General features: G+C 42.9%; 1 protein-coding gene across 3 annotated transcripts; it reads left to right on the plus strand.

Annotated features, from left to right (window-relative positions):
* The first annotated feature begins 4834 nt into the window (after positions 1–4834).
* On the plus strand, positions 4835–10584 carry LOC124033371 (phosphatidylinositol polyphosphate 5-phosphatase type IV-like). Of its 3 annotated transcripts, none has more exons than XM_046345391.1 (11): positions 4845–4991; positions 5608–6513; positions 7414–7537; positions 7673–7770; positions 7857–7981; positions 8191–8310; positions 8662–8769; positions 8935–9096; positions 9255–9370; positions 9493–9629; positions 9812–10584. In XM_046345391.1, exons 2-11 carry the CDS (start codon positions 5663–5665, stop codon positions 9942–9944), a joined length of 1974 nt encoding a protein of 657 aa, XP_046201347.1. In that variant the 5' UTR covers positions 4845–4991; positions 5608–5662; the 3' UTR covers positions 9945–10584. The 3 variants fall into 3 exon arrangements, with proteins under 3 accessions (XP_046201346.1, XP_046201347.1, XP_046201348.1); XM_046345392.1 differs by having other exon boundaries at positions 4851–4991; positions 5648–6513; XM_046345390.1 differs by having other exon boundaries at positions 4835–6513.
* Positions 10585–12633: the final 2049 nt, after the last annotated feature.

The following is a 12633-nucleotide window of genomic DNA, read 5'->3' on the forward strand; positions in this document are numbered from 1 at the left end:
GGCAAACGTATGGAAAGTTTTGTTTTAAACAAATGGGATGCTTTCAAAAAGTTATTGAATTCAAATGGATTTACCAAAGGATCATTCTCAATAGCAGAGATGAGGAAGCCTGGTCCCCCAGATCATTAGTGTCTACTGTACATAATTAGCTTTGGTATAGACACTTCAGAGGTTATAATCATTTAGTGACATCATTGGGAGGCTTTTTCAAATGAAATCAAATTGTATTGGTCACATACACATGGGTTAGCAGATGTTGTTGTGAGTGTAGTGAAATGCATATGCTTCTAGATTTGACAGTGCAGCAGTATCTAACAATTCCACAACAAAACACATACACTAATACACACAATCTAGTAAAGGAATGGGATGAGAATATATAGGTATAAAATATATGGATGAGCAGCAACAGAGCAACTAAGATGCAGTAGATAGTAAAGGATAATGAAGGATACAGTATATACATATGAGATGAGTAATGTGAGATATGTAAACATTATTAAAGTGACTAGTGTTCCATTTATTAAAGTGGCCAATGATATCAAGTCTGTAGGTAGGCAGCCGCCTCTCTGTTCTAGTGGTGGCTGTTAAACAGTCTGATGGCCTTGATGGCCTTGATGAGACTGTTTTTCAGTCTCTCTTTTCCAGCTCTGATGCACCTGTACTGACCTTGCCTTATGGATGGAAGTGGGGTGAACAGGTAGTGGCTCGGGTGGTTATTGTCCTTGATGATCTTTTTGGCCTTCCTGTGACATCGGGTGTTGTAGGTGTCCTACAGGGCAGGTAGTTTGCCCCCGGTGATGTGTTGTGCAGACCGCACCACCCTCTGGAGAGCCCTGTGGTTGTGGTCAGTGCCGTTGCCTGTAAAAATAGTGAGGGTTTTCAATGACAAGCCACATTTCTTCAGCCTTCTGATGTTGAAGAGGTGCTGTTGCACCTTCTTCACCATGCTGTCTGTGTGCGTGGACCATTTCACTTTGTCAGTGATATGTACACAGAAAAACGTAACTTTCCACCTTCACAACTGTCCCGTCGATGTGGATAGGGGGGTGCTACCTTTGCTGTTTCCTGAAGTCCATTATCACCTCTTTTGTTTTGCTGACATTGAGTGAGAGGTTATTTTCCTGACACCACACTCCGAAGGCCCTAACCTCCTCCCTGTAGTCTGTCTCGTCGTTGTTGTTAATCAAGCCTACCACTGTAGTGTTGTCTGCAAACCTGATGATTGAGTTGGAGGTGTGCATGGCCACGCAGTCATGGGTGAACAGAGAGTACAGGAGAGGGCTGAGAACGCACCCTTGTGGGGCCCAAGTGTTGAGGATCAGCGAAGAGGAATGATTGTTTCCTACCTTCACCACCTGGGGGCGGCCCGTCAGGAAGTCCAGTACCCAGTTGCACAGGGCGGGGTCGAGACCCAGGGTCTCAAGCTTAATGATGAGATTGGAGGGTACTATGGTGTTGAATGCTGAGCTGTAGTCAAAGAACATTATTTTTGATCTTACAGCGATGAAAGAACCATAGAATAATTGAATAAGATTTCTATGGAAAGAGCAGTGTTTACTGTGCACAGATGTCATGTCAGCATTTTTCTACGGCTGGCCATGCTTTCCACCTGGCTACTTCTACCCCGGTCAACAGCACTGCACCCCCAACAGCAACTCGCCCAAGCCTTCCCCATTTCTCCTTCTCCCAAATCCGTTCAGCTGATGTTCTGAAAGAGCTGCAAAATCTGGACCCCTACAAATCCGCCGGGCTAGACAATCTGGACCCTTTCTTTCTAAAATTATCTGCCGAAATTGTTGCCACCCCTATTACTAGCCTGTTCAACGTCTCTTCCGTGTCGTCTGAGAATCCCAAAGATTCTTCAAAGGGGGGGACACTCTTGACCCAAACTGCTACAGACCTATATCTATCCTACCATGCCTTTCTAAGGTCTTCGAAAGCCAAGTCAACAAACAGATTACCGACCATTTTGAATCTCACCATACCTTCTCTGCTATGCAATCTGGTTTCAGAGCTGGTCATGGGTGCACCTCAGCCACGCTCAAGGTCCTAAACGATATCTTAACCGCCATCGATAAGAAACATTACTGTGCCGCCGTATTCATTGATCTGGCCAAGGCTTTCGACTCTGTCAATCACCACATCCTCATCGGCAGACTCGACAGCCTTGGTTTCTCAAATGATTGCCTCGCCTGGTTCACCAACTACTTCTCTGATAGAGTTCAGTGTGTCAAATCGGAGGGTCTGCTGTCCGGACCTCTGGCAGTCTCTATGGGGGTGCCACAGGGTTCAATTCTTGGACCGACTCTCTTCTCTGTATACATCAATGAGGTCGCTCTTGCTGCTGGTGAGTCTCTGATCCACCTCTACGCAGACGACACATATTCTGTATACTTCTGGCCCTTCTTTGGACACTGTGTTAACAACCCTCCAGGCAAGCTTCAATGCCATACAACTCTCCTTCCGTGGCCTCCAATTGCTCTTAAATACAAGTAAAACTAAATGCATGCTCTTCAACCGATCGCTAACTGCACCTACCCGCCTGTCCAACATCACTACTCTGGACGGCTCTGACTTAGAATACGTGGACAACTACAAATACTTAGGTGTCTGGTTAGACTGTAAACTCTCCTTCCAGACCCATATCAAACATCTCCAATCCAAAGTTAAATCTAGAATTGGCTTCCTATTTCGCAACAAAGCATCCTTCACTCATGCTGCCAAACATTCCCTTGTAAAACTGACCATCCTACCAATCCTCGACTTTGGCGATGTCATTTACAAAATAGCCTCCAATACCCTACTCAACAAATTGGATGCAGTCTATCACAGTGCAATCCGTTTTGTCACCAAAGCCCCATATACTACCCACCATTGCAACCTGTACGCTCTCGTTGGCTGGCCCTCGCTTCATACTCGTCGCCAAACCCACTGGCTCCATGTCATCTACAAGACCCTGCTAGGTAAAGTCCCCCCTTATCTCAGCTCGCTGGTCACCATAGCATCTCCCACCTGTAGCACGCGCTCCAGCAGGTATATCTCTCTAGTCACCCCCAAAACCAATTCTTTCTTTGGCCGCCTCTCCTTCCAGTTCTCTGCTGCCAATAACTGGAACGAACTACAAAAATCTCTGAAACTGGAAACACTTGTCTCCCTCACTAGCTTTAAGCACCAACTGTCAGAGCAGCTCACAGATTGCTGCACCTGTACATAGAAAGAAATAGAAAAGAAATATGCCATTTAGCGGACGCTTTTATCCAAAGCGACTTACAGTCATGTGTGCATACATTCTACGTATGGGTGGTCCCGGGAATCGAACCCACTACCCTGGCGAACCCACTACCCTGGCGTTACAAGCGCCATGCTCACACATAGCCCACCTATAATTTAGCCCAAACAACTACCTCTTTCCCAACTGTATTTTATTTATTTATTTTGCTCCTTTGCACCCCATTATTTTTATTTCTACTTTGCACATTCTTCCATTGCAAAACTACCATTCCAGTGTTTTACTTGCTATATTGTATTTACTTTGCCACCATGGCCTTTTTTGCCTTTACCTCCCTTCTCACCTCATTTGCTCACATTGTATATAGACTTGTTTATACTGTATTATTGACTATATGTTTGTTTTACTCCATGTGTAACTCTGTGTCGTTGTATCTGTCGAACTGCTTTGCTTTATCTTGGCCAGGTCGCAATTGTAAATGAGAACTTGTTCTCAACTTGCCTACCTGGTTCAATAAAGGTGAAATAAAAATGTCCTAGATTATGGAACCCATTATTGTCAAGATTCTCAGAATCTCTCTACCTTAGCCATCTTGCTTTCAGCTGTGAGAGGGAACCATGAAATGTAACGATACCAAATAGGAGCAGAGTTGCATGAAACTTCCATCTGCTCTTTGCCAGGGTCCGACTCACTGTCAGAGAGATTGCCCACCCACAGATAAAGCACTGTAATTCACTGGAGAACACTTCTGTGCTGCAGCATCATTGAATGAGAGCTAGTAAACATCTTAAACACGAGTGAACACAGAACATAAGTTATCAAACAGATAATATTATGTGTATTTACTCTGGGTAAACAGCCTCGTTGACATATGGTGAGGCATTGTTACGGAGTCTAGTTGATAGGTAATCGACTAGCCGGACTGTTCCCCGGACTCCAGTTGTACGGATTTGTACAATGCACTAACAAGGCTATTGAACCTGACATTGTCTTTATTCCTTTATCCAACATATCATACTGAAACAGGCATCACGTGTATATTGTAGATGTAAAAGCCAATAATTGAGTTGTGATTCAAGCTGTCACACTTGATGCACTTACATAGCCCTATAACGACACCTTAAAAATGTGTGTGTGTGTGTGTGTGTGTGTGTGTGTGTGTGTGTGTGTGTGTGTGTGTGTGTGTGTGTGTGTGTGTGTGTGTGTGTGTGTGTGTGTGTGTGTGTGTGTGTGTGTGTGTGTGTGTGTGTGTGTGTGTTTCTTGTCAAACAGACAGACAAGTATATTTTGTAAATCATCACAGTTGATACACCTTACTTACTAATACTGTAGGGAGGTACATAGAGGATACATTACACACACTGTTTTGTATTCAGAATGTTCAAACTAAAACATGTTGAGCTTATGACATGTTCTCAAAATCCAAGGCTTATACTCACTCTAACCCACTATTGTAACTCCACACCTTGAAACCACCCCAAAATAGCTCATTAAACTAACCGGTATGCCTATGTTAATAGCCTTATTATTACCATAACCACCACTACTGCATTTGTAGTAGGGGGCGCTACAAGTACAATGCAAGCAGCATGTGTTTTATAGGTAACAAAAACTGTTGTCAAGCGTTACTAAGGAAGTGGAAAGTTTGCTTAGCGTTCGGAGCTAACCAGCTAAGCTAAAGATAGCTAGCCAGCTACCTCAATAACGATGTATTCTCACAACCCTGCAATGGACGGAACTTGATTTTGCTTTCCCCCAGGTATCTAACGACGATAATCATTTGATTAAATGAAGCGTCATGTCTAATACATGTGTCTTTCCCAGACTGCCAGTTTCCTAGCTAACTAGCGTTCTGCTGTCATAGATTAGCTAGCATACAGCTAACATTAGTTACGTTTCTCAAGATAGATTGGACGCATAGTAAGCATTAGCTAGCTATCTCTGCTATCAGAACCCATAACTAGGAGCATAACATGTTAACGATGATGTAGCTATCTAGTTAGCTAGCCTTAAAAGTAATCAGCTAACGTTAGCTTAGCTAGCTAGTAAATTTAGCACCCAGTTAATGTTAACTAGTTGCCAACAGAGCTGCCACTTTCAGGCAGTAATTTAGCTAGCTAGCTAGCTACCGATAATGAGTCAACCATATGTGCAGTTTACTAGATAACGTTAGCTAACTAGTTAGTTAGTCAAATTAATCGTGCCTAATGATGTAATACCTATCTTAACGTTATACCTTGTGTGAGATCAGTCACAGGGCAACATATGGAGCTAATGTGAAGTATGAGTTAAGGAATATAATTGAGCCATCAAACATAATTATACATATTATCAATCACTTCTCAATAATAGTAGCTAAAGTAATCGTTTTCTAGATTATCTCCTTCTAATCAAATGGAGTCCCCATGCACCTAGAAGGTGCAGCCTGCTATGAGGATGACTGAGAATGGGGAGGACAGCAGCCCCTCTCATCCCGTTGTTGGAGTGTTACCTGGTGGAGCTCCTGGTGGGAAGAATCCAGGAGAAGTAAGTGGTGACAATAGGCTGGTGAACCCCACTACAGAAGACAACAAAACCACAAAGCTCCTCAACAACACCATGAAAATCACTCAGGATGTAAGAGACCAAAGCAGCAAGACCAGTCCCTACCAGCCCCGACCACCCCTGCTGCCAAAGCCCCCTGCACTGTCAAAGGGAGGGAACAGTGGTTCGGTGGAGGAGAAGGTGAGAAGCAGGAGACTGAAGGACAGCCAGGAGAGTCTGACCGACCCAGCTGAGACCGGTTCCTCCACAGAATCTCTTAAAGAGGATTCAACAGTTACAGGTGTGTTCACCTTGAGCGGTGCTGCCACCTTGAGGAACGGACAGGGCTCTGTCGTGGGACCCCAATCGGCTCCATCAGGGTCCCCCGTCTTCGGAGCCCGGGGCCAGAGCTTTTCAGAGTATGAGCGGGGGCCCCACGACCACCACAGTGACCCTGCAGAGCAGCGGGTGAGGTCCTCCAAGGTACGCCTCTCTCCCTTACAGCCCTCGGGTCCATTTCCTGCTCTGGAGCAGAGCTTGGCTTCCGCATCCTTAAGGACGGCTAATCGGATTGACAGGGATTGCGTGGATTATGGCATTGTGCCTGGGAGGGCTGGGCCAGAGAGGCTGCAACTGCACAGGAACCTGAGCGACAGCCGGCTTCTGGATAACATGGTGTCGGACAACATCTCTGTCAACTCCATGAAGTCCACCTTCAGCGTGTTGAATCCAATCAGACCCAGGGACGTCAGGAACAGGTATTTCCACAATACTTTCATTCAGGATATCCTCTCCAGATTACTGACCAGATACCTACTGCAGGAGCCTTCTCTACCAGTATTGGATCATTGACTCATACTGGTATCAGAGTGCTATTAGAAGTCTTGATGGCTTTGATGCTGTATTAGATCAACACATTCTGGATCTAAATACAGTGTATATAGTATCCTTTGAATGTTTGATGCACCTCTAAAATGAAGATAGCCAGGCTTCGGTGATATTCCATTATATTGAATGCACTTCCTGTGATGTGGTACATGACATCCCATGATAAGAATTGATGTGAGCCTTGAGTTAAATATGCCTGTATTCTGCATGAAATACAGACCGGCATTTGAGCTATTGTAACCTACTGTGAACAGTCTCACAGTCACCATCAGCTTTGAATCGTAACCAAGAAGACTATGCTGTAGGCTAAGGCTAATTATTACCATGGCACATCTGCAGTTAGAGCATTAGCATTGATGTGTGCTCTAGCAACACTGGTGTCAGCTATACTTTAATGAAGGCCTCAGAGGCTCATGCTATGTAAGTGCTCATTCAGACAGAGGAAAGTGTAAAGTGAAACAGCATAGCTTTTGCCACCATTCAGGGAGCAAAGATGGGTCTCAGTACGCTACACGCGTCATGCCTCAGCAAGGAGCTGTTAAAGGAATCGGGGGATTTATCTGAAATGTTTCAGTGTGCTATCAGCTATGGAAGAAGCCTATGTTTTGTAATGTGATTCAGCGCCAATAATACACAGCCTTCTTTAAATTGTGTGTGTGTGTGCATGGTACTGACATTTTATCATGTAGTCTACCAGACATTTTAAATGGGTTTGGTTCAAAGTAGCCAATAATATTTCCAAACAGAAAAATTTCCTCATTGTGTTGCAGGAGTTTTTTGGAGGGCAGTGTGCTGGGTAGTGGTGCCCTGCTGGGGGCTGAGGAGCTGGACCGCTACTTCCCAGAGAGGAGAGTTGGCATCTACGTAGCCACATGGAACATGCAGGGAGAAAAGGTGGGGCCGCTCCTATTGTTTAACATTAGGCCTATAGCCTGAACATGTTTCTACACATTCTACACTCACTCTTTGATAACGTGTGTCCTGGTATTCTGTTATGAAGGAAAATGACCGCTTCCCTATCCTTTTCAGGGACTTCCAAACAACCTAGACGATCTGTTGCTCCCGACGGACTCTGAATTTGCTCAAGACTTTTACATCATCGGAGTCCAGGAGGGATGTCCAGACCGGTATGAGATGACTGTGTATGAGTGCATAAAAAAATGATATCAATGAAGTCTTCAGTACTCTATGCTGATGTGTGTCTGTGTCACAGGAGGGAATGGGAGATCCGTCTTCAGGAGACTCTGGGGCCGTACTACGTCATGCTCTACGCAGCCTCCCACGGGGTTCTCTACCTCACTGTGTTTGTCAGGAGGGACCTCATTTGGTTCTGCTCAGGTCTGTCCCAAATGGCTCCTGACATTTTCAGAAGACAATGAATCAGTCCTTTATCATCAACAAATCTCAGAATGTTGTCTCTTATTGAAATGTTGTAAGAGAGGCAATGTTATAAGGTGAACTCTGGCTACCCACTGCATATTTTGTGTACAGTACATTATGTGATTTGGTCCCACTCTATATGCTGTAATTATCGAATCTCCTAACAGAAGTGGAGCATGCCACGGTCACAACACGCATCATGTCTCAGATCAAAACCAAAGGAGCTGTGGGGATCGGCTTCACTTTCTTTGGCACTTCCTTCCTCTTCATCACCTCCCATTTTACCTGTGAGTGACATGTTGTTGACATGTTGTTCATGAAGTGATGTCAATACATGACGTGAATGTAAACAGGAAGTGGAAAGCCTTTGAATACAGTCTCACTACTAACTAGGGGTGTATTCATTATGCCAATGTTTAGTCTGTTGCAAAACGTTTTGCAACAGAACCCGTTTACTCCAAATGGAAAATGTTTTGCAACTAAAACAAGTTTTTATTGTACAAATTCTGGTAGGTCCCTCCCAGTTTCATTCTGTTTGCTTTGTTTACTTCTGTTTGGTTTTTAAAATATAAACGGTTTCCATTGCAAGACGTAATGAATACACCCTAGGTCATTTAATACATGTCCTTGTTTTCTAGCTGGAGATTCCAAAGTGTACGAGAGGATTCTGGACTACAACAAAATCATTGAAGCACTTGCTCTTCCTAATGGTCTTCCAGACACCAACCCTTACCGCTCCACATCCTGTAAGTACTCCTAAAGACAATAGTTGTTCATTGCAGTACTGCTGTTACATCTAGAAGAGCATGCTTATTGTGTGATGAGAAATGATGATATTTCCTTTATGCAACAAGTACTGAATAAAAACACCAGTGCAAATGTACTTATCATTTCTGTTTCATATCTCTCAGCGGATGTGACAACACGGTTTGATGAGGTTTTCTGGTTTGGGGACTTTAACTTCCGTCTGAGTAAAGATCGTGTGGGGGTAGAGGCCATTCTAAACCAGAACCCGGGTGTGGACATGGGCCCTCTGCTCCACCATGACCAACTCTCCAAGGAAATGAAGGATGGTACGTTTATATTGAACAAAACCATATGAACACGGAGAACCGGACAGGCAAATATTACATGTATTAGATTGTGAATGATATCTCAAAATGTATTGTTACTACGCTCACTGTGACAGATATTTAAAAATATAATACAAATGTATTATGCTCTGTTCTAGGTTCCATCTTTAAAGGCTTCCAAGAAGCACCAATTCAGTTCTTCCCCACCTACAAATATGATGTCGGCTGTGACGTGTACGACACCACCTCCAAGCAGAGAACTCCCTCGTACACAGTAAGTGTCAGCATCAGTCATACCCTGTGCCATTCGTTCAAGCAAGCCTCTTTTTTTAATGATGGTTTGTTTAAAACACACAAAATAACATTTATATTTCACTGTTCCTCTGTGTGCTATAGGACAGAATACTGTTCAGGAACAGGCAGGTGGATGACATCAAAGTGATAAAGTACACCAGCTGTTCAACGATAAAGACGTCAGACCACCGGCCTGTCATCGCCATGTTCCAGGTCAAACTGCGTCCCGGGAGAGACAAGTAAGTCCCACCCCTTCCTCTCAGCTGTTGCAGCAGCAAGCTTTTTACTCCTCTCATACACTGTAGTACAATTAGTAGTTGTAATAGGTGTCCAAAAGTGCAGTCAATGAACATCTGAGTTTAACTAGAACAGTTTGTTAATCCTGACTTTTATTTGTTGTTCTCTGTCTGGTGTGTCCCAGTATTCCTCTGGGAGCAGGCCAGTTTGACAGGAGTCTGTACCTGGAGGGCATCAGGAGGAGGATCACCAGAGAGCTGAAGAAGAGCGAAGCCATAAAGAACCAGGGCAGCAGCACCATCTGCTCAATCTCCTGAACCTGGACCGGACCGGTCCTCCCTCCAGAATCACTCTGACCCAGTCGTGAGGGACAAAAGGGAACCAGTCTTTGGTTGCCACTTCCAGCCCAGTCTGTGTGTGGGTCATGAAAGTCACAGAAACGGATCTGTGAGCACCCCCTACTGACAGCTGTTGGAACTGTCACTCATGGTTTATGGGGGGCTGAGGTTGTAGCTGTGGGGCGTTCTTGAGGGTAGGGACCTTGAATTAATGACAGATACCAGCCTGCAGACTCAGCAGTTAACTGGTCTATTTATACAGCCCTTCCACAAACAAGACTGAGCTGAGGAACGTGCCATTGAAGATGACCTTTTAGACAGTCAGTCACATCTCCATCTGGCTGAAGCGAATGCTTTATGTAAATTGTACTTTAAAAAAAATGTCTAATTGATTTATTTAACAAGCCAGGTTGATATGGACTATGTAATGTCACCTTTTTTTACTTGGTGTAACAGTATTCAAAGGCCTTGTAGATGCATTTTCAACAAACAGCTCTTTAAAAAAAAAAAAAAAATTCACCTTTATTTAACCAGGTAGGCAAGTTGAGAACAAGTTCTCATTTACAATTGCGACCTGGCCAAGATAAAGAAAAGCAGTTCGACAGATACGACGACACAGAGTTACACATGGAGTAAAACAAACATACAGTCAATAATACAGTATAAACAAGTCTATATACAATGTGAGCAAATGAGGTGAGAAGGGAGGTAAAGGCAAAAAAGGCCATGGTGGCAAAGTAAATACAATATAGCAAGTAAAACACTGGAATGGTAGTTTTGCAATGGAAGAATGTGCAAAGTAGAAATAAAAATAATGGGGTGTAAAGGAGCAAAATAAATAAATAAATTAAATACAGTTGGGAAAGAGGTAGTTGTTTGGGCTAAATTATAAGTGGGCTATGTACATGTGCAGTAATCTGTGAGCTGCTCTGACAGTTGGTGCTTAAAGCTAGCGAGGGAGATAAGTGTTTCCAGTTTCAGAGATTTTTGTAGTTCCAGTCATTGGCAGCAGAGAACTGGAAGGAGAGGCAGCCAAAGAAAGAATTGGTTTTGGGGGTGACTAAAGAGATATACCTGCTGGAGCGCGTGCTACAGGTGGGAGATGCTATGGTGACCAGCGAGCTGAGATGGGGGGACTTTACCTAGCAGGGTCTTGTAGATGACATGGAGCCAGTGGGTTTGGCGACGAGTATGAAGCGAGGGCCAGCCAACGAGAGCGTACAGGTTGCAATGGTGGCAAAACGGATTGCACTGTGATAGACTGCATCCAATTTGTTGAGTAGGGTATTGGAGGTTATTTTGTAAATGACATCGCCAAAGTCGAGGATTGGTAGGATGGTCGGTTTTACAAGGGTATGTTTGGCAGCATGAGTGAAGGATGCTTTGTTGCGAAATAGGAAGCCAATTCTAGATTTAACTTTGGATTGGAGATGTTTGATATGGGTCTGGAAGGAGAGTTTACAGTCTAACCAGACACCTAAGTATTTGTAGTTGTCCACGTATTCTAAGTCAGAGCCGTCCAGAGTAGTGATGTTGGACAGGCGGGTAGGTGCAGGTAGCGATCGGTTGAAGAGCATGCATTTAGTTTTACTTGTATTTAAGAGCAATTGGAGGCCACGGAAGGAGAGTTGTATGGCATTGAAGCTTGCCTGGAGGGTTGTTAACACAGTGTCCAAAGAAGGGCCAGAAGTATACAGAATGGTGTTGTTTGCGTAGAGGTGGATCAGAGATGTTTAATAGTATACATCACAGATCTTACAGATGTTTAATAGTATACATCACAGATCTTACAGATGTTTAATAGTATACATCACAGATCTTACAGATGTTTAATAGTATACATCACAGATCTTACAGATGTTTAATAGTATACATCATCAGATCTTACAGATGTTTAATAGTATACATCACAGATCTTACAGATGTTTAATAGTATACATCACAGATCTTACAGATGTTTAATAGTATACATCACAGATCTTACAGATGTTTAATAGTATACATCACAGATCTTACAGATGTTTAATAGTATACATCACAGATCTTACAGATGTTTAATAGTATACATCACAGATCTTACAGATGTTTAATAGTATACATCACAGATCTTACAGATGTTTAATAGTATACATCACAGATCTTACAGATGTTTAATAGTATACATCACAGATCTTACAGATGTTTAATAGTATACATCACAGATCTTACAGATGTTTAATAGTATACATCACAGATCTTACAGATGTTTAATAGTATACATCACAGATCTTACAGATGTTTAATAGTATACATCACAGATCTTACAGATGTTTAATAGTATACATCACAGATCTTACAGATGTTTAATAGTATACATCACAGATCTTACAGATGTTTAATAGTATACATCACAGATCTTACAGATGTTTAATAGTATACATCACAGATCTTACAGATGTTTAATAGTATACATCACAGATCTTACAGATGTTTAATAGTATACATCACAGATCTTACAGATGTTTAATAGTATACATCACAGATCTTACAGATGATTTTAATAGTATACATCACAGATCTTACAGATGTTTAATAGTATACATCACAGATCTTACAGATGTTTAATAGTATACATCACAGATCTTACAGATGTTTAATAGTATACATCACAGATCTTACAGATGTTTAA

Source organism: Oncorhynchus gorbuscha, linkage group LG04 (assembly GCF_021184085.1).
Source record: "Oncorhynchus gorbuscha isolate QuinsamMale2020 ecotype Even-year linkage group LG04, OgorEven_v1.0, whole genome shotgun sequence".
NCBI classification, from domain to species: Eukaryota; Metazoa; Chordata; class Actinopteri; order Salmoniformes; family Salmonidae; genus Oncorhynchus; species Oncorhynchus gorbuscha.